Source organism: Pseudophryne corroboree, chromosome 9 (assembly GCF_028390025.1).
Source record: "Pseudophryne corroboree isolate aPseCor3 chromosome 9, aPseCor3.hap2, whole genome shotgun sequence".
NCBI lineage: Eukaryota > Metazoa > Chordata > Amphibia > Anura > Myobatrachidae > Pseudophryne > Pseudophryne corroboree.
Genome location: NC_086452.1, coordinates 94,964,518 through 94,987,595, shown reverse-complemented (window position 1 = coordinate 94,987,595; position 23,078 = coordinate 94,964,518). Strand labels below are relative to the sequence as shown.

Sequence of the window (23,078 nt, the reverse complement as noted above, 5' to 3'; positions counted from 1 at the left end):
GTAAAGCAGTGTGAGCACAGATATATGCAGCACACTGAGCACAGATAAGGAGCGTTTTTTTCAGGCAGAGAACGGATAAAACTGGTGGTCACTGATCAGCAAAACTCTGCACTGTACTCCTCCTATATTAATAATACAGCTGCTCCCCAGTCCCCACAATTAAGATATAAGTAAGCACAAATATTTGCATCAACAATGAATAAACGGAGAGGACGCCAGCCACATCCTCTCCCTAACATTTCCAATGCAGGAGTGAAAATGGCGGCGACACGCGGCTGCTTATATAGAATCCGAATCTCGCGAGAATCCGACAGCGGGATGATGACGTTCGGGCGCGCTCAGGTTAACCGAGCCATACGGGAGAATCCGAGTATGCCTCGGACCCGTGTAAAATGGGTGAAGTTCGGGGGGGTTCGGTTTCCGAGGAACCGAACCCGCTCATCACTAGTTATATGCTGGCGGTGTAAAAGCGGTATAACTAAGAAATACGTGTGATAGAATGTCATGGGCTCAGAGAGATTGTACATCACAATAATAGTGATAATAACTGGGCGTGCTGCTTGCACAGTATTATATCAGTGTGTTCTATCATCTGCACAGGTACAGCCTGACTTTATGGCAGGGGACTACAGACCCGCTTGCCCTGGACGACCTTTTGTTCATCCGAGATAACAGTGATCCGCAGGAGATCTATTATGACATTTATGATCCCTTGTTATCAGACTTCAAACAAATAGCCTGTAAGTATCAGTCCAGAGTCTATGATGTGACAGGAGTAAGAACGGAAGAGGTCAGGGGATGATGGGTTCATTCCTATCAAATCAATCTTATCACAGTCTGAGACCTATTCTCTTTTCAGCCTAATAATCTGAAACAATGACCTTTACCCTCATACAGTATGCCTGAATATGACATATGGCGTATCTGCCTTCTTACATACAGTATTAATTGCCATTGTTTTGTGTTTGCTTGTTTGCTAGTGAATCCAAACAGGAAGAAACTGTTCTATTCTGGGGGCAGCCTCCGGATGTACTTTCACCCAGATGATGATGATGGAATTATGCTGAAATGGTTTGATCCAGAGGCCGACATCCCCACCGTACAGAGTCTTCTGCAAAGTAAGAGCAATTGCTGCAATGGCAGATCATATACCGACATCACCATATGGACTGGCCTGACATCAAACAGTAACTTGTTATGGGAAAGGTATCTGGATGATAGGTCGACACCAAATGGTCGACATGGGCAAAAGGTCAACACAACATATGGTCAACATTAGTTTCTTGGAATTTTTTAAAACTTTTTCATACTCAGCCATCCACGTACAGTATACTACAATTGGGAATGGTAACCTGTGCCGAGCGCAGCGGTAGCAAACTGAGGCACCTTGCCAGAAGCATGGCGAGCTAAGCGGTACACTATTTGGGGTTCTATGTGCGGAAAGCTACAATTTGACACAAAAACATGAAAACTCATGTCTACATTTACATGTGTCGACCATTTCATTGTGTCGACCTTGGTGTTGACCTAGACACTGTCGACCTTTTGACTGTCAAACTATTATACCATAACCATGGGAGATTGGTATCTTCTACTATTTGTATCTTCTGCCACAGATGAGGAGACTCACAGGGCTTGGTACCCATCTCTCGTCACAGAAGTATTTTCTGAAATACTGTCTGTGCTATGTGCTACACCTACAATACAACAGGAGCTTAGGGAGGTAAATATGTGACTGAGAATCTACTGAAGGATGGAGGGTTTTAGGAGAATTGCGCTGATACATCTCTCGGCTGCAGACTTGCTGTTGCTTGCCCTCCAGTGGGTTATATGTAACGGTGATGATGTAGATTCTAAACTAGGAACACCCGTTAGTATTGACGTGCCCAAAAGCACTGGGTTTAGTGAGCAGATTGGCTAAACCCATCTAAATCAGTCGTTTGGGCACCTGAACCGCAGACTTTGCATACGTTTCTTCTCGCACCACAGAAGGCTGCAAAAAGAAATGTCTCCTGCGACTAATGGACGCCCGGATGCAGAAACACTTGAATTGCACCGTCGGGCGCCTATTAGTTTAGATGCCCTGGGGAAGGTGGTGTTGGGGAAAGGGGGGGCGCTAACAATTGAATAGCCCTATAATGTCTACCACGGCATTTAGAGAATAGTGATCACTACATGGAAATATTTCACTTGAATTTCAACGTAACATTTGCAAAAGAGCTACAAAACCTTATCTCAGAGAAACATTACAGCTTGTGTTCTCTTAAATAAAATATCTGATATATTTATTTATTATCTCTCTCTCTCTCCCTCTCTCTCTCTCTATATATATATATATATACATACACACACTAAATGAGAACTGGTAAACCGTAAATAAATACTGTTGTAAGTACATACCATATAGCAACAGCATTGTTTGGAATTAAAGGGCAAGTGTAAACTGAGAATGTTTCGGAGGTGATCAGGAAGAAAAAAAGAAAAAAAAGAGTATGTAAACGATTAAACCTAGAATTGACTGAAAACAATAAATTGAACTGGAGGGACCTGTATATTTGTGAAGCCTTTCCTAACTATATAAATGTATTCCAGTTGCAGTTTCTGTTGTTGTTTTGTTATTTACAATGCTCTTGGTCTCTTGCAGGCAGTTTTGGAATGCTCACTTTCCAAGTAGAACTCCAATCTATCAACATGTTTCCTGTCCCAATGGTGATCTTTGCAAAGTCAACAGCTAGGTTTCCACTGGAAGACTGTCTGAAGTTGGTTTCTAACAGTGTTAACCCATGGGGGGTTTTCCTTAAACTAAAAGATCCTGCTTCTCTCAATGAGACGCTCTACGTCCTGAAGAGGCTGAATGATCAGAAATCTCTGTATTTTCCAGTATGGATCAGCATGGACGTGTCATATGGGAGCTTCAGTACCTTTGGGTATATTCCAGGTGAAGATTTCATCAGTAGCATCAATGCCATCTACCCTGCAGTTACACTTGCCCCCAGATGGCCTGTAGAACAGCTGGAGAAAGGCTATACAGAGCCTATGGTGAAGGATATGCTTGAACTCTTCCAGGGAGCCCAGCAGGAAGTCTCATTCCAGCTCCAGGCAGTTGCCTTGGGTAGGGCTTGGCTGAGCACACAGAGTCTAATGAAGGCTTCACCTATGTACACGTTGACTGTGGAGCACACCACTGAGGACGGACCATTCTTAAATGGGTACCATGGACTGATGACCATAAGAACACACACAAAAAATGGGGTCTACTACAAACTACCACCAGATTATCGATATTCCTTCATGACGAGCATCTACAGCTCTTAGATAAAGACCACAGAATTCCTGCGCCGGATGCAAATAATTGTGGGAGCAATTGGAATCCTATAGACTTTCTTTCTTAATTACCTCATGAAAGATTTCCAAAATCTTGTAGTTGAATACACTTTGTTTCAGAAATCCTGTTTTTACCTTGTAGGGAGATAGCATCATGTCACGGAAACAGGTTTGGGTTTGGTGCATTGCCTTTGATGATTTCAGGACAGACGTTCAAGATGAGCAGCAATCTGGCCAGCCAAGCATGTCTACCACATGCAGTGCCTCAAACTCAAACCTGCTTCCATCACATGATGTTATCACCGTACACCTCGACAAGTTGGTGATGAATTTCAGCTGCTGATGTGACCATTAGATGCAGAAATCACACTACACACCTCAATGTTTGACCATGTTCTACCAGCCCCGCCATCTTACAGTTGATGTTGGGTCAGTATGACGGATATGAGGCACAGTCTTATGGCCTTGAGGGGAAGCAGTGGCCTACCTGCTCTGGCCTGGTGTGAAATTAGAATGACAGAGACATTACACATGTGAGAGGTCTTGTTACCTCACTTATTTACTACCCTCATAAAGTAAAATCTAGATCGGTCTTAACGTGATTGGTACCTTAAGAAACTCTATGCAATGAAAATAGTCCAGTGAATTCTGTATAGTCTATTATGTGACATGTAGTATCCTTGTTCTCTGATTACACATTACAGAACTACGTACTGTACATTGGGCCTAACTCATGTTTTTAATGCCGGTGTTTTCGCAACAGAGTGATTCTCAGCAGACTGCATATCGTACGGCGCACACGCCAAGGTACCTTGCAAGGAACCGACATTTTATACGCAGAATGATTGACAGGAAGGAACCATGGGGGAGGTATGGGGGGAGTGGAGGCAAAAACGCAAACATATCACGGTCATTTTCAAGGCGTGTATCTGCCTTCAGCTACAATTATGGTGGTCATTCCGAGTTGATCGCTAGCTGCACTTCTGCGCATGCGTATGCGGCGCAATGCCATGCGCAACGTACTTTTACAACGGCCGATGTAGTTTCACACAGGGTCTAGCGATGCTTCTCAGTTGCACAGGCAGCCGCAGAGTGATTGACATGAAGTGGGCGTTTCTGGGTGTCAACTGACCGTTTTCAGGGAGTGTTCGTAAAAACGCAGGTGTGCCAGGAAAAACGCAGGTGTGGCTGGGCGAACGCAGGGCGTGTTTGTGACGTCAAAACAGGAACTGAACAGTCTGGAGTGATCGCAAGCGCTGAGTAGGTTTAGAGCTACTCTAAAACTGCACAAAAAAACTTTGCCGCTGCTCTGCGATCCTTTCGTTCACACTTCTGCTAAGCTAAAATACACTCTAGCTAAAAACAGCTAGCGAGCGGAAAACTGGAATGACCACCTATATACATAGAGTAACATGACACCAGCGTCAGTACTACCATGGCCTGTCTGCATAGCCCTAGGAGTTGATGATCCTTGTTATATCGTCGCGGCTGGGTATGAATACGCAATTGCAGAGGACTATGCGATGGCCCTGGTGGGTGTCTATCTTATTTCCTGGGCGGCAGCGTCACTTGCGATGATTAGCTGTTCCGTAACCTAGAAAAACGCAGCTGCGTATCCATTTGTGTACAAACATAAATTAGGCCTATTGTTCCAGCCATCTCTCACTTGCATGCTAGAACTTGTAGTTTCAGAATACCTAAAGAGACACAGAGTACTTTTCAATGTTTTATATTGTACTGTATATGTATAGGAAAATATGGATGCTCTTATAATAATGGATGGTAAAGATCTGCTAAATCATGATTAAATAGTCGTAATACAAAAATATTACTTGCTTATTATTTCTGCATAAAGAAAAAGACAGTAACAGGTCTGAGACCTACGGAGTTTACATGTTATTTCTCCTGCAGGGTCCACAGGTTATCCACAGGATAACATTGGGATATGAGGTAGCGACAGCGGATTGGCACCAAACGATCAAAGCTTTTGGCCTCCCAGAATGCAACGGGCCCGTCCCTATAGTCCCGCCTCCTGGCTCTTGCAATTCAGTTTTTTCTTTGGTGCGACAGGAGCCGGACCATGGTCAATGGGCTGCTGCCGGTGTGGATTGACAGTGTTGTGGTCAACATGTGTAGGGTCGACAGGTGTTAATGTCGAAAGATACAGTCGACATGACAATAGTCGGCCGAAAAACACATTTTTTTTTGTAGGACAAAACTTGTATATTTCACGCTTCGGGCTAGGTGGCTTACTTTGCTCGCCACAGGTTACTAAGCCCAGTAGATGTCTACATGGATAGTAAATAAAGTAAATGTTGGGAAAACATGTGAAAACACCCTGCAAAAAGACATGTTGACCATTTTTGTGTTGATCATTGTAATTGTGAACTTATGTACCTGTCAACCTATACATTGTCAATCTATCATCCGGATACCAAATGGACTAGAGCAAGCATAGCCAACAGGTTTACACGTCTATTGTACGCTAACCAGTAATGCTAACCATTACACCATCCGTGCTGCTATATAACACTTGGCGACAGATGAGGCTATCTATATCAGACTTGGCATCAGATAGGGATTACTATATCAGACTTGGCGCCAGATAGGGCTTGCTATAAAAGACTTGGTGACAGATAGGGCTTGCTATAAAAGACTTGGTGCCAGATAGGGCTTGCTATATCAGACTTGGCGCCAGATAGGGCTAGCTATATCAGAATTGGTGCCAATTTGGGCTAGCTATATCAGACTTGGCGCCAGATAGGGCTTGCTAGATCAGATGGCGACAGATAGGGCTTACTATATTACACTGGGTGCCAGATAGGGATAGCTATATCAGACTTGGTGCTTGCTATATTAGATATGACGCCAGTTAGGGCTTGCTATATCAGACTTGGCACCAAATAGGACTTGCTATATCAGACTTTGCGCCAGTTAGGGCTAGTTATAACAGACTTGGCGCCTGAGAGGGCTAGCGACGCCGATAATAGACTTATTTATTTATTACCAGTTATTTATAGAGCGCACACATATTCCGCAGCGCTTTACAGAGAATCTTTGACCATTCACATCAGTCCCTGCCCCAGTGGAGCTTACAATCTATATTCAATACCACATGTACACATACATACACAATTTACACTAGGGTTAATTTTTGTTGGGAGCCAGTTAACCTACCAGTATATTTTTGGATTGTGGGAGGACACTGGAGTACCCGGAGGAAACCCACGCAAGTACGGAGAGAATATACAAACTCCACACAATTAGGGGCATAGTGGGAATTGAACCCATTACCTCAGTGCTGTGAGGCAGTAATGCTAACCATTACACCATCCGTGCTGCCCCAACTTGGTGACAGATAGTGCTAGCTATATCAGATTTGGTGCCAGATAGTGCTAGCTATATCAGACTTGGCGCCAGATAGTGCTAGCTATATCAGATTTGGCGCCAGATAGGGCTTGCTATATCAGACTTGGCGCCAGATAGTGCTAGCTATATCAGACTTGGCACCAGATAGTGCTAGCTATATCAGACTTGGCGCCAGTTAGGGCTAGCTATATCAGACTTGGCACCAGATAGTGCTAGCTATATCAGACTTGGCGCCAGTTAGGGCTAGCTATATCAGACTTGGCACCAGATAGTGCTAGCTATATCAGACTTGGCACCAGATAGTGCTAGCCATATCAGACTTGGCACCAGATAGTGCTAGCCATATCAGACTTGGCACCAGATAGTGCTAGCTATATCAGACTTGGCACCAGATAGTGCTAGCTATATCAGACTTGGCACCAGATAGGGCTAGCCATATCAGACTTGGCACCAGATAGTGCTAGCTATATCAGACTTGGCACCAGATAGTGCTAGCTATATCAGACTTGGCACCAGATAGGGCTAGCTATATCAGACTTGGCACCAGATAGGGCTAGCTATATCAGACTTGGCACCAGATAGGGCTAGCTATATCAGACTTGGTGCCAGATAGTGCTAGCTATATCAGACTTGGCACCAGATAGGGCTAGCTATATCAGACTTGGCACCAGATAGTGCTAGCTATATCAGACTTGGCACCAGATAGGGCTAGCTATATCAGACTTGGCACCAGATAGGGCTAGCTATATCAGACTTGGCGCCAGTTAGGGCTAGCTATATCAGACTTGGTGCCAGATAGTGCTAGCTATATCAGACTTGGCACCAGATAGGGCTAGCTATATCAGACTTGGCACCAGATAGTGCTAGCTATATCAGACTTGGCACCAGATAGGGCTAGCTATATCAGACTTGGCGCCAGTTAGGGCTAGCTATATCAGACTTGGCACCAGATAGTGCTAGCTATATCAGACTTGGCACCAGATAGTGCTAGCTATATCAGACTTGGCACCAGATAGGGCTAGCTATATCAGACTTGGCACCAGATAGTGCTAGCTATATCAGACTTGGCACCAGATAGGGCTAGCTATATCAGACTTGGCGCCAGTTAGGGCTTGCTATATCAGACTTGGCGCCAGTTAGGGCTAGCTATATCAGATTTGGCGCCAGATAGTGCTAGCTATATCAGACTTGGTGCCAGTTAGGGCTAGCTATATCAGACTTGGCGCCAGATAGTGCTAGCTATATCAGACTTGGTGCCAGATAGTGCTAGCTATATCAGACTTGGCGCCAGTTAGGGCTTGCTATATCAGAGTTGGCACCAGATAGTGCTAGCTATATCAGACTTAGCACCAGATAGGGCTAGCTATATCAGACTTGGCACCAGATAGGGCTAGCTATATCAGACTTGGCACCAGATAGTGCTAGCTATATCAGACTTGGCACCAGATAGTGCTAGCTATATCAGACTTGGCGCCAGTTAGGGCTTGCTATATCAGAGTTGGCACCAGATAGTGCTAGCTATATCAGACTTGGCACCAGATAGGGCTAGCTATATCAGACTTGGCACCAGATAGTGCTAGCTATATCAGACTTGGCACCAGATAGTGCTAGCTATATCAGACTTGGCGACAGATAGGGCTTGCTATATCAGACTTGGCACCAGATAGTGCTAGCTATATCAGAGTTGGCGCCAGATAGTGCTAGCTATATCAGACTTGGCACCAGATAGTGCTAGCTATATCAGACTTGGCACCAGATAGTGCTAGCTATATCAGACTTGGCACCAGATAGTGCTAGCTATATCAGACTTGGCACCAGATAGTGCTAGCTATATCAGACTTGGCACCAGATAGTGCTAGCTATATCAGACTTGGCACCAGAGAGGGCTAGCTATATGCTAGCTATATCAGACTTGGTGCCAGATAGGGTTTGCTATATCAGACTTGGCGCCAGATAGGGCTAGCTATATCAGACTTGGCGACAGATAGGGCTTGCTATATCACACTTGGTGCCAGATAGGGCTTGCTATATCAGAGTTGGCGCCAGATAGTGCTAGCTATATCAGATTTGGCGCCAGATAGTGCTAGCTATATCAGACTTGGCACCAGATAGTGCTAGCTATATCAGAGTTGGCGCCAGATAGTGCTAGCTATATCAGACTTGGCACCAGATAGTGCTAGCTATATCAGAGTTGGCGCCAGATAGTGCTAGCTATATCAGACTTGGCACCAGAGAGGGCTAGCTATATGCTAGCTATATCAGACTTGGCACCAGATAGGGCTAGCTATATCAGAGTTGGTGCCAGATAGTGCTAGCTATATCAGACTTGGCACCAGATAGTGCTAGCTATATCAGACTTGGCACCAGATAGGGCTAGCTATATCAGACTTGGCACCAGATAGTGCTAGCTATATCAGACTTGGCGCCAGTTAGGGCTTGCTATATCAGAGTTGGCGCCAGATAGTGCTAGCTATATCAGATTTGGCGCCAGATAGTGCTAGCTATATCAGACTTGGCACCAGATAGTGCTAGCTATATCAGACTTGGCACCAGATAGTGCTAGCTATATCAGAGTTGGCGCCAGATAGTGCTAGCTATATCAGATTTGGCGCCAGATAGTGCTAGCTATATCAGACTTGGCACCAGATAGGGCTTGCTATATCAGAGTTGGCGCCAGATAGTGCTAGCTATATCAGACTTGGCACCAGATAGGGCTAGCTATATCAGAGTTGGTGCCAGATAGTGCTAGCTATATCAGACTTGGCACCAGATAGTGCTAGCTATATCAGACTTGGCACCAGATAGGGCTAGCTATATCAGACTTGGCACCAGATAGTGCTAGCTATATCAGACTTGGCGCCAGTTAGGGCTTGCTATATCAGAGTTGGCGCCAGATAGTGCTAGCTATATCAGATTTGGCGCCAGATAGTGCTAGCTATATCAGACTTGGCACCAGATAGTGCTAGCTATATCAGACTTGGCACCAGATAGTGCTAGCTATATCAGAGTTGGCGCCAGATAGTGCTAGCTATATCAGATTTGGCGCCAGATAGTGCTAGCTATATCAGACTTGGCACCAGATAGGGCTTGCTATATCAGAGTTGGCACCAGATAGTGCTAGCTATATCAGATTTGGCGCCAGATAGTGCTAGCTATATCAGACTTGGCACCAGATAGGGCTTGCTATATCAGACTTGGCACCAGATAGTGCTAGCTATATCAGAGTTGGCGCCAGATAGTGCTAGCTATATCAGACTTGGCGCCAGATAGTGCTAGCTATATCAGACTTGGCGCCAGTTAGGGCTAGCTATATCAGACTTGGTGCCAGATAGGGCTAGCTATATCAGACTTGGCGCCAGATAGTGCTAGCTATATCAGACTTGGCACCAGATAGGGCTAGCTATATCAGACTTGGTGCCAGATAGTGCTAGCCATATCAGACTTGGCGCCAGATAGTGCTAGCTATATCAGACTTGGCACCAGATAGGGCTAGCTATATCAGACTTGGTGCCAGATAGTGCTAGCTATATCAGACTTGGCACCAGATAGTGCTAGCTATATCAGACTTGGTGCCAGATAGGGCTAGCTATATCAGACTTGGCGCCAGATAGTGCTAGCTATATCAGACTTGGCACCAGATAGGGCTAGCTATATCAGACTTGGTGCCAGATAGTGCTAGCCATATCAGACTTGGCGACAGATAGGGCTTGCTATATCAGACTTGGCGCCAGATAGGGCTAGCTATATCAGACTTGGCGCCAGTTAGGGCTTGCTATATCAGACTTGGCACCAGATAGGGCTAGCTATATCAGACTTGGCGCCAGATAGGGCTAGCTATATCAGACTTGGCGCCAGTTAGGGCTTGCTATATCAGACTTGGCACCAGATAGGGCTAGCTATATCAGACTTGGTGCCAGATAGTGCTAGCTATATCAGACTTGGTGATAGATAGGGCTTGCTATATCAGACTTGGCACCAGATAGGGCTAGCTATATCAGACTTGTCCCCAGAGAAGGCTAGCTATATCAGACGTGGCGCCAGATAGGGAATTTGAAGACCATACAAAGAAGAATATAGATATTAATGGACAGATAGTGAGATTCCACTAGAATCGCTGTATTCATTCCATTATAAGGTCCTGTACATTAAGTAGGGTGTAGTACACACTGAAGATTATAATTCACTTATTTCTTTCCGCTATGAACATTTCTATGTGTTTCTCTTACGTCCTAGAGGATGCTGGGGTCCATATTAGTACCATGGGGTATAGACGGATCCACCAGGATCTATTGGCACTTGAAGAGTTTAATAGTGTGGGCTGGCTCCTCCCTCTATGCCCCTCCTACCAGACTCAGTTTAGAAAATGTGCCCGGAGGAGCCGGTCACAGCTAGGGGAGCTTTACTGAGTTCTCTTTCAGGATTTTTTGGTTTACAGGGAGGCTGTTGGCGACAGCCTCCCTGCAGCGTGGGACTGGGGGGGGGGGGGGGGGAGCAGTGTCCGCCCCGTAGGGTCCTGAGCCACTGACTGGACGTTAGCTCTGGGGGGTCCGATCGCGCCCCGCCACAGGGGAACGCTCGCCCCAGCAGCCGGCTGCCACCCCCCCAGATGCTGAACATGGCGAGTTAGTCACTATCCCCCTTGCAAGCGGGGGGACAGTGTGAAGAGGGCGGCTATTAGGGCGGGAGCACGTCCTTGACCACGCTCCTGGGCGGCTCAGTGTACCTTGGTGCGGCGCTGGGGGGAGCGTCCTGGGCCTGCTCCAGACCCCACACTGGTCATCTCCTGACGGGGTCTGCGGATTCGGTTCAGCCACTGTTCCTTCAGGCCAGTATAATCTCTTTTCAGAGTGGGAAGCCGGCGCCATTGAAGGGGGCGGAGCTTCTCCTCAGAGCAGACCCAGCAGCGTTCAGCGCCATTTTTCCTGCCTGCTCTCACTGCCAAGTGATTCCAGGTCCCTCCAGAGCAATCTCCAGCTATCTCTACGGTACCAAGGGGGTTGTAGAAAGGGGGGGGGGGGAAGCTGTATACAGACTGTGTCACCTATTAAGGGACACAGTCAGCGCTGGTTAGGGACTCCCTATACCTTTAATAGCGCTGTGTGTGGGTTGGCTCCAATCTCTGTGTCTCTCTGCCATTCTTTGGGGGGAAACTCTGCCTTCATAATACCCTGTGTGTTTGTGGGGTGTTGTGTGTGTGTGTGTGTGTGGTAACATGTCTAGGGACAATGTATCATATGCTGCAGAGGATTTATCTTCACATGAGGACTCCATTCCATGTAATCAGGATTGCACAGTTTTAGCGCAGATCCCTGCTAGAGAGCCAGAATGGTTAGGCTCTCTGAGGGGGACTATTTCCCAGATTTCTGATAGAGTTGCTAGGACTGAGCACGCCACTCAGGTCCTCCAGTCCTCTATGGTTGTTTGGTCTAATACTGCCTCCTCGGGGTCCCCTGCGATTCATTCTCAGAAACGTGCACTGGCAATGTTGCAGGATGACACGGACACCGACTCTGACACTGCAGACGGTGACGGGGATGTGTCGAGGGGAACGGCATCACTTGCCAAGGGGGTTAAGTTGATGATTGCGGCTGTTAGAGATGTTTTGCACATTTCGGACACAGCTCCGGAACAGGTGGAGGAGGCCTTCTTTACAGAAAACAGGAAGATCCCCCTCACCTTCCCAGCATCCAAAGAATTAAACGCTATCTTTGAAAAGGCCTGGGAAACTCCAGAAAATAAATTTCAGATCCCTAAGAGGGTTTTGGTTGCTTTTCCCTTCCCAGAGGAAGATAGGAAAAAATGGGAATCCCCGCCGTTGGTCGATGCCTCTGTATCTGGGCTGTCTCTGCAGTACGGCAGGTTTCACACTTGTCCATTTCAACTGGACCTCTTGGACCAGTGGTCGAGCTCTCACCTACACATGCAAAAGAGGATACGCCTGTCTCCGAAAGCCAGGATTTCACTCCTCTGGTGGCTACAACTTCCACACCATCTGGAAGGCCGAAGGTTCGGAATTCAGAACTGGATCCTCTTAACCACAGATGCAAGTCTAAGAGGCTGGGGAGCAGTCGCTCTGGGGGAAACCTTTCAAGGAAGGTGGTCGTTTCAAGAATCCCTTCTCCCGATAAACATCCTGGAGCTAAGGGCCGTGTACAACGCCCTCCTGCAAGCAACACATCTGCTTCAAGATCGGGCTATTCAGGTACAGTCGGACAATGTGACCACTGTGGCCTACATAAACCGACAAGGCGGAACGAAGAGTAGGGCTGCAATGTCAGAGGTGTCAAATATCCTTCTCTGGGCAGATAGGCACGCTGTAGCAATGTCAGCAATCTTCATTCCGGGAGTAGACAAAAGGGAAGCAGACTTCCTCAGCAGACACGATCTCCATCCAGGGGAGTGGGGCCTCCATCCGGAAATGTTCGAGGAAGTAACCGCTTGGTGGGGGGTTCCTCACATAGACATGATGGCCTCCCACCTCAACAAGAAGCTGGGGGGGTACTGTTCCAGGTCAAGAGACCCTCAAGCAGTGGCGGTGGACACACTGGTAGCACCGTGGGTGTTCCCGTCAGTGTATGTGTTCCCTCCACTTCCTCTGATCCCAAGGGTTCTTCAGCTGGTAAGAAGAACAAGGGTTCGGGCAATCCTCATTGCTCCGGACTGGCCGCGAAGGGCTTGGTATGCGGATCTGCTGGATCTTCTTCTGGAAGATCCAAGGCCCTAACCTCTTTGGGAGGATCTGCTGCTACAGGGGCCGTTCGCCTATCAAGACTTACCACGGCTACGTTTGATGGCTTGGCAGTTGAACGCCAGAGCTTAGCTCGGAAAGGTATCCCGAGTGAGGTTATTCCTACCCTGATTCAGGCTAGGAAGGGGGTAATGTCTAAACATTACCACCGTATTTGGAAAAAATATTTTTCCTGGTGTGAATCCAGAATATTTCCTGCGGTGGATTTTCAACTCGGACGTTTTCTCCTTCTCCTGCAAGCAGGAGTGGATATGGGCCTGAGATTGGGCTCCATCAATGTCCAAATCTCTGCCTTGTACATCTTCTTTCAAAAGCAATTGGCTGTCCTTCCTGAGGTTCAGACCTTTTTGAAAGGGGTTCTGCACATCCAACCTCCTTTTGTGGCGCCAAAGGCACCCTGGGATCTTGATGTGGTGTTGCAGTTCCTACAATCAGCTTGGTTTGAGCCTCTACTGGAGGCTGACATCAAGTTTCTCAAGTGGAAGGTGGTCACTTTGTTGGCCTTGGCTTCTGCTCGACGCGTGTCGGAATTGGGGGCTTTATCTTGTAAAAGTCCTTATCTGATCTTTCATGAAGACAGGGCGGAACTTAGGACTCGTTCCCAGTTCCTGCCTACGGTTGTATCGGCTTTTCATATCAACCAGCCTATTGTGGTGCCAGTGGCTACTGACTCCTCAATTGCTTCAAAGGCCTTGGATGTTGTGAGGGCTTTGAAGATATATGTGCAGAGGACAGCTCGTCATAGGAAAACTGGCTCTCTGTTTGTCCTCTATGATCCCAAGAAAATTGGGTGTCCTGCTTCGAAGCAGTCGATTTCACGCTGGATCAGGTTCACTATCCAGCATGCCTATTCTACGGCAGGATTGCCATGTCCGAAATCGGTTAAGGCCCACTCTACTCGTAAAGTGGGTTCTTCCTGAGCGGCTGCCCGGGGTGTCTTGGCACTACAGCTTTGCCGAGCTGGTACTTGGTCTGGTTCGAACACGTTTGCCAGGTTTTACAAGTTCGACACTTTGGCATCTGATGACCTCAAGTTTGGTCAAGCGGTCTTGCAGGAGCCTCCGCTCTCCCTCCCGTTCTGGGAGGTTTGGTACATCCCCATGGTACTAATATGGACCCCAGCATCTTCTAGGACGTAAGAGAAAATAGGATTTTAATTACCTGAAACGGTAAATCCTTTTCTCGTAGTCCATAGAGGATGCTGGGCGCCCGCCCAGCGCTTCGTTTTCCTGCTTTGCCTTTATAGTTCAGTTCTACCTGGTTCTTAGGTAAGTTCTGCATTATTTACTGTTTCAGTACTGTTTCAGCTGTTGCTGAGTTTTTCCGGCATGTTTGCCGGGTTTGTCTGTTGTGTGAGCTGGTATGAATCTCGCCACTATCTGTGTATTTCCTTCTCTCGAAGTATGTCGTCTCCTCGGGCACAGTTTCTAGACTGAGTCTGGTAGGAGGGGCATAGAGGGAGGAGCCAGCCCACACTATTAAACTCTTAAAGTGCCAATGGCTCCTGGTGGACCCGTCTATACCCCATGGTACTAATATGGACCCCAGCATCCTCTGGGATTTACCGTTTCAGGTAATTAAAATCCTATTTTCTCACACATTCTGCCATACGTTAGTAGCAAAATCAATATAAGAATATTAAAAGTGATGCTATCAAATGACCGGATGCTGATCTGCGCACCATTACAGCTATACATTTTTTCCTTCTTTTTTTGTATTACTTCCACCTCTGCCTTATTGAGTTAGAAAGTGTACTTATTTAGTTAATGACACAGGGGCCTGATTCAGAGATGTACAGACGCATTCACAGCTGCTAGTTAGTACGCTGCAGCTGTTCAAAAATATGCTAATGTCACCGTCGCCTGGATATAACGCCTGTATGTACCCGATAATCAGCGGGATGTATCGCATCTAGAGATGTGCGGTGGGCACTTTTCGTGTTTTGTGTTTTGGTTCTAATTCCATTTTCGTGTTTTGGTTTTGGCTTGGTTTGCCAAAACCACCCTTTCGTGTTTTGATTTTGGTTTTGGATCTGGATGATTTCTGGGGGGAAAACATAAAAACAGCTAAAATCACAGAATTTGGGGGTAAATTTGCTCCTACAGTATTAGTAACCTCAATAACAATCATTTCCACTCATTTCCAGACTATTCTGAAAACCTCACAATATTGTTTTTAGGCCTAAAAGTTGCACCAAGGTGGCTGGAAGACTAAGCTAAGCGACACAAGTGTGCGGCACAAACACCTGGCCCATCTAGGAGTGGCACTGCAGTTGCAGACAAGATGGCACTATTCAAAAACTAGTCCCCAAACAGCACATGATGCAAAGAAGAAAAAGAGGTGCAATTAGGTAGCTGGATGGCCAAGCTAAGCAGCACAAGTGTGCGGCACAAACACCTGGCCCATCTAGGAGTGGCACTGCAGTGTCACGCAGGATGGCACTTCAAAAAAATAGTCCCCAAACAGCACATGATGCAAAGAAAAATGAAAGAAAAAAGAGGTGCAAGATGGAATTGTCCTTGGGCCCTCCCACCCACCCTTATGTTGTATAAACAGGACATGCACACTTTAACAAACCAATCATTTCAGCGACAGGGTCTGCCACATGACTGTGGCTGAAATGACTGGTTTGTTTGGGCCTCCACCAAAAAAGAAGCAATCAATCTCTCCTTGCACAAACTGGCTGTCACGATCCGGGTATCTGGACGCCATTTCTTACCCATCAGATGCCTCCTAAGGCTGGCTCAGCGCTCCAGGACCGGATCCCATCTGTTATCCTAATGTTCACATTCCTGCATCCTCTCCTGTCTCTCTGAGATGCTGTCACAGTAACGCCTTATTACATCTGGCATGGCGTCTCCCGCGGCCTCCGCCGCCGTCCCTGAGCTTCTGCATGCAGAGTGTCAGAGTGGCGATTACGTCAGCCGCGGCCTCCGCTGTGTCCGCGTGGTTGGATGTGCACTTGTCAGCCTGGCGTCTCCTGTCTCCAGTGGCCGGCGCCGCCATTACTGTTTTCATTACCACATGGATTACAAACCAAACTTCCCTCCAAGTGTCTGCATGGGCGCAGCCATCTTGGATTCTGTCGGCTGATCATTTCCTCCAATCTGTTGTCGGTATTGTTAATCTGCATAATTGCCTAGCCAATCCCTTCCTTGCTGCAGGTATAGATAGTGATACACTGTGCCTGAGCAAGGAAGGCGTCAGTGCTTTGGTTGTCAAACCTAGTTCCTGTTTGTCTCTCTCCTGTGATTGTCTTCCAGGTTCCAGCTCCTGTCTCAAGACTTCCACCATAGAGACCCGCACCAGCATTCCACCTGTGGTGTAGCCTGACTCTCCAATCCATTGTGGATTCATCTGTTTCCAGCTACAACATTACCTGCTTCCAGCTCAGCTTCCAGCAGAGTACAGCTTCCCTTAAAGGGCCGGTGTCCTTTCTACACTTTACCACTCTCCACCGGTATTATTATTTCTCCGCTCTCAAGTTCTACATTTCAGTTCATATTTCATCGCTCCCAAGTTCATTTATTATTTAACTGGTTCCAGCCAGTATCCACTCCGTGCTAACAACAGTCTGGTTCCAGCCAGTATCCACAGCAGCTGTTTTACCTTCAGCAACCCAGCTTTTCCTGGAACACCAGCTGGCACAATCCTGGGTTATCTCCATTGCTACAGTCGGGCCTGGTAAGGACTTTCCATCTAGAAGATCATAAGAACTATCTCACACTACCAGTGCCCTGTGGCTCCTGCCATCCTGTAGTACCCAGGAACTGTATTTATTATTTGCTGACTTTTACGTTTTCTTTTACTGCTGCTGTGTTGCGGAGTTGTCATAATAAACATCATTGACTTTTATCCAAGTTGTCGTGGTCACGCCTTCGGGCAGTTATTATTCATGTTACTTACATGTCCAGGGGTCTGATACAACCTCCCAGGTTCCGGTACATCTCAGCCCCTACAACTGAGGCTGCCTCCCGTCAGCTCAGGCCCTCAGTTGTGACAGTAAGCACTGACCTAATGAATCCAGCCGGAGACCAGGATCAAGCGGCCAGGCCGATGCAAGAACTGGCAGCCCGACTAGAACATCAGGAGGCTGCACAGGGCCACATCATCCGCTGTCTCCAGGATCTCTCTACTCGGCTGGATGGGATTCAGACAACTCTCCGTGGATCAGGCGCATCTGGTGCGTCAACCACAGTGACTCCAGCTATAACCCCACCCACCTTACCCATTTCTGCTCCACGTCTTCATCTTCCAACGCCAGCAAAATTTGACGGATCTCCAAGATTCTGCAGGGGATTTCTCAACCAGTGTGAGATTCAGTTTGAGCTACAACCTGGCAATTTTCCCAGTGACCGTACAAAAATTGCCTACATCATCTCTCTTCTCAGTGGCTCCGCCCTTGACTGGGCATCACCGTTATGGGAGAGGTCCGACACCCTGCTATCTTCTTACACTGCATTCGTGTCAACATTCAGGCGCATCTTCGACGAGCCAGGCCGGGTAACCTCAGCTTCATCCGAGATTCTCCGTTTACGCCAGGGGTCACGTACTGTAGGACAATATCTGATACAGTTCCAGATCCTGGCATCCGAACTGGCATGGAACGACGAGGCCCTGTATGCTGCATTCTGGCATGGCCTATCTGAGCTTATTAAAAATGAGTTAGCTACCAGAGACTTACCTTCTAAGTTAGATGAGCTAATCTCACTCTGCACGAAAGTTGATTTACGTTTCAGAGAGAGAGCAACTGAGCGTGGAAGATCATCTGCTCCAAAATCTTCTGCTCCTCCTCCTCGTCAACTGTCACCATCTAAAGATGAGCCCATGCAAATTGGCCGTTCCCGTTTAACTCCTGCTGAGCGCCGAAGACGTCTCTCTGAGTCTCTTTGTCTTTACTGTGCAGCTCCGTCTCACACCATCAATGCCTGTCCCGAACGTCCGGGAAAACTCCAAACCCTAGCTCGCCCAGGAGAGGGCCGGCTAGGAGTAATGATCTCCTCTCCATCTCCTCATGATTGTAATCTCCCAGTCTCGCTTCAAGTTGCTCAACGTTATCGGAACGTCATTGCTCTCCTTGATTCCGGAGCAGCTGGGAACTTTATTACTGAAGCCTATGTTAAACGGTGGTCCCTACCCACCGAGAGACTTCCTTCCTCCTTTTCCTTAACTGCCGTGGATGGCAGTAAAATTTTTGATACTGTTATTGCTCTAAGGACTCTACCAGTTCGTCTGAGAGTGGGAGTTCTTCATTCCGAACTTATTTCACTTTTAGTGATTCCAAGAGCCACACATCCTGTGGTCCTGGGCCTTCCATGGCTCCGTCTTCACAATCCTACAATTGATTGGACGACTACGCAAATCCTGGCATGGGGTTCCTCCTGTGCAGAGACATGTTTGTTTAAAGTATTGCCTGTCTGTTCTTCCTCCCCCAGGTCGTCTGATGTTCCACCTCCTCCATATCAAGATTTCACGGATGTGTTCAGTAAAGCTTCTGCTGATATCCTTCCTCCTCATAGAGAATGGGACTGCCCGATTGATCTCGTTCCAGGGAAGGTTCCACCTCGAGGCCGAACTTATCCATTGTCTCTGCCTGAGACGCATTCTATGGAGGAATACATTAAAGAGAACCTAGCAAAGGGGTTCATTCGACCTTCTTCTTCCCCAGCCGGCGCAGGCTTCTTTTTTGTAAAAAAAGAAAGATGGTGGTCTGCGGCCGTGCATCGACTACAGAGGTTTGAACGACATTACCATCAAGAACCGTTATCCTTTACCCCTGATTACTGAGCTCTTTGACAGAGTTAGCGGAGCTACCATCTTTACAAAGCTGGACTTGCGAGGTGCATACAATCTCATCCGGATCCGTGAGGGTGACGAGTGGAAGACCGCCTTTAACACCCGTGACGGACATTATGAGTACCTCGTCATGCCCTTCGGATTGAGCAATGCTCCAGCTGTCTTCCAGCATTTTGTCAATGAGATTTTCAGAGACATTCTATACCGTCATGTCGTGGTCTATCTAGACGATATCCTCATTTTTGCCAACGATTTAGAGGAACATCGTTTTTGGGTTAAAGAGGTTCTGTCCCGTCTCCGTGTCAATCATCTCTATTGCAAATTAGAAAAATGCGTCTTTGAAGTCAAGTCCATTCCGTTTCTAGGGTACATTGTGTCCGGTTCCGGGCTAGAGATGGATCCTGAGAAACTACAAGCAATTCAGAATTGGCCGGTACCCTTAACCCTCAAAGGGGTCCAGAGGTTCTTAGGGTTCGCCAATTATTACCGAAAGTTTATACGAGACTTTTCCACCATTGTGGCGCCTATTACTGCTTTCACCAAGAAGGGTGCTAACCCGTCCAAGTGGTCTGAAGAAGCCATGCAAGCTTTTCATCTTTTAAAACAGAGGTTCATCTCTGCGCCTGTCCTGAAACAGCCTGACATCGACTCTCCTTTCATCCTAGAGGTGGATGCCTCCTCCGTTGGAGTAGGAGCGGTGTTATCTCAGAGGGCTAAAGATGGCCATTTACCTCCTTGCAGTTTCTTCTCCCGGAAGTTCTCCCCAGCTGAGCGCAACTATGCCATTGGCGACCAGGAGTTGCTAGCCATCAAGCTCGCTCTAGAAGAGTGGAGGTATCTGTTGGAGGGAGCTTCTCATTTAATCACCATACTTACAGACCACAAGAACCTTTTATACCTGAAGGGCGCACAATGTCTCTACCCTCGTCAGGCCAGATGGGCACTTTTCTTTTCCAGGTTCGACTTTAAACTCCAGTTCTGTCCGGGCTCTCAGAATCGCAAGGCCGATGCCCTTTCCCGCTCATGGGAGCAAGAAAATGAGTCAGAGTCTTCAGACAAGCATCCTATTATAAATCCGTTGGCATTCTCCACGGTAGGGATGGACTCTACGCCCTCATCAGGGAAAAGTTTTGTGAAGCCGATGCTAAGGAAGAAGCTCATGCATTGGGCCCATGCTTCCCGTTTTGCCGGACATACAGGTATCCAAAAAACCCTGGAGTTTATCTCTAGGTCCTATTGGTGGCCAACTCTGAAAAAGGACGTCTTGGAGTTTATTGCATCTTGCCCAAAGTGTGCCCAACATAAAGTATCCCGCCAGTCGCCTGCGGGGCAACTGGTTCCACTATCCGTTCCCCGTCGACCATGGACCCACTTGTCGATGGATTTCATTACAGACTTACCCATGTGCAACAAGTTCAATACCATCTGGGTGGTAGTTGACCGGTTCACCAAGATGGCACACTTCATTCCTCTCACCGGTCTTCCGTCAGCTTCCAAGTTGGCTCAAGTATTCATACAAGAGATCTTCCGACTCCACGGTCTTCCTGAAGAAATTATCTCAGATCGAGGAGTTCAATTCACAGCCAAATTCTGGCGAAGTTTATGTCAAGTCCTCCAAGTCAAGCTAAAGTTTTCCACGGCTTACCATCCTCAGACCAATGGTCAAACCGAGAGGGTGAATCAGGACTTGGAGGCCTTCCTCCGCATCTATGTGTCCTCCTCTCAAGATGACTGGGTTCAATTGCTTCCCTGGGCCGAGTTCTGTCATAACAACCAGTATCATTCTTCATCTGCTTCAACACCATTCTTCACTAACTTTGGATTCCACCCTAAAGTCCCTGAGTTCCAACCGCTTCCAGCAACTTCTGTTCCCGCAGTGGATATCACCTTGCATCAGTTTGCCAATATCTGGAAGAGCGTACGATCAGCTCTGCTCAAGGCATCGTTCAGGTACAAGAAGTTTGCGGATAAGAAGCGTCGAGCAGTTCCTGCTCTCAAGGTGGGTGATCGGGTATGGTTATCCACGAAGAATTTGAGGTTAAGAGTTCCCAGTATGAAGTTTGCACCTCGCTATATCGGTCCTTTCAAGATTGAACAAGTCATCAATCCTGTTGCTTACAGACTCCAGTTGCCTCCCTTCTTAAAAATACCCAGGACATTCCATGTTTCCCTGTTGAAACCGCTGATCTTGAATCGGTTTCATTCCTCACTTCCTCCAACTCCGAAAGTCCAAACTCAACGAGGCGTTGAGTATGAAGTGGCCAAGATCCTGGACTCACGTCACCGTTACGGTCAACTACAATATCTTATTGACTGGAAGGGTTATGGTCCTGAGGAACGTTCATGGACCAATGCTTCTGATGTCCATGCTCCTGCCTTGGTCCGGAGATTCCATTCCAAGTTTCCTCAAAAGCCAAAGAAGTGTCCTGGGGCCACTCCTAAAGGGGGGGGTGCTGTCACGATCCGGGTATCTGGACGCCATTTCTTACCCATCAGATGCCTCCTAAGGCTGGCTCAGCGCTCCAGGACCGGATCCCATCTGTTATCCTAATGTTCACATTCCTGCATCCTCTCCTGTCTCTCTGAGACGCTGTCACAGTAACGCCTTATTACATCTGGCATGGCGTCTCCCGCGGCCTCCGCCGCCGTCCCTGAGCTTCTGCATGCAGAGTGTCAGAGTGGCGATTACGTCAGCCGCGGCCTCCGCTGTGTCCGCGTGGTTGGATGTGCACTTGTCAGCCTGGCGTCTCCTGTCTCCAGTGGCCGGCGCCGCCATTACTGTTTTCATTACCACATGGATTACAAACCAAACTTCCCTCCAAGTGTCTGCATGGGCGCAGCCATCTTGGATTCTGTCGGCTGATCATTTCCTCCAATCTGTTGTCGGTATTGTTAATCTGCATAATTGCCTAGCCAATCCCTTCCTTGCTGCAGGTATAGATACACTGTGCCTGAGCAAGGAAGGCGTCAGTGCTTTGGTTGTCAAACCTAGTTCCTGTTTGTCTCTCTCCTGTGATTGTCTTCCAGGTTCCAGCTCCTGTCTCAAGACTTCCACCATAGAGACCCGCACCAGCATTCCACCTGCGGTGTAGCCTGACTCTCCAATCCATTGTGGATTCATCTGTTTCCAGCTACAACATTACCTGCTTCCAGCTCAGCTTCCAGCAGAGTACAGCTTCCCTTAAAGGGCCGGTGTCCTTTCTACACTTTACCACTCTCCACCGGTATTATTATTTCTCCGCTCTCAAGTTCTACATTTCAGTTCATATTTCATCGCTCCCAAGTTCATTTATTATTTAACTGGTTCCAGCCAGTATCCACTCCGTGCTAACAACAGTCTGGTTCCAGCCAGTATCCACAGCAGCTGTTTTACCTTCAGCAACCCAGCTTTTCCTGGAACACCAGCTGGCACAATCCTGGGTTATCTCCATTGCTACAGTCGGGCCTGGTAAGGACTTTCCATCTAGAAGATCATAAGAACTATCTCACACTACCAGTGCCCTGTGGCTCCTGCCATCCTGTAGTACCCAGGAACTGTATTTATTATTTGCTGACTTTTACGTTTTCTTTTACGCTGCTGTGTTGCGGAGTTGTCATAATAAACATCATTGACTTTTATCCAAGTTGTCGTGGTCACGCCTTCGGGCAGTTATTATTCATGTTACTTACATGTCCAGGGGTCTGATACAACCTCCCAGGTTCCGGTACATCTCAGCCCCTACAACTGAGGCTGCCTCCCGTCAGCTCAGGCCCTCAGTTGTGACACTGGCTCTACAGAGACAAGATGTCCACCTCATCATCATCCTCCGATTTCTCACCCCTTTCACCGTGTACATCCTCC

General features: G+C 47.5%; 1 protein-coding gene across 1 annotated transcript in view; it reads left to right on the top strand.

Moving 5' to 3' along the window:
- Positions 1-5,152, top strand: part of FAM151A (family with sequence similarity 151 member A) — a 57,294-nt gene extending 52,142 nt beyond the window's left edge. Inside the window, exons 6-8 of the mRNA XM_063939651.1 lie at positions 601-740; positions 981-1,118; positions 2,645-5,152. Of these exons, the coding sequence (XP_063795721.1) occupies positions 601-740; positions 981-1,118; positions 2,645-3,315 (949 nt within the window). The 3' untranslated portion in view covers positions 3,316-5,152. The remainder of the gene's footprint in view (positions 1-600; positions 741-980; positions 1,119-2,644) is intronic.
- Positions 5,153-23,078: the final 17,926 nt, after the last annotated feature.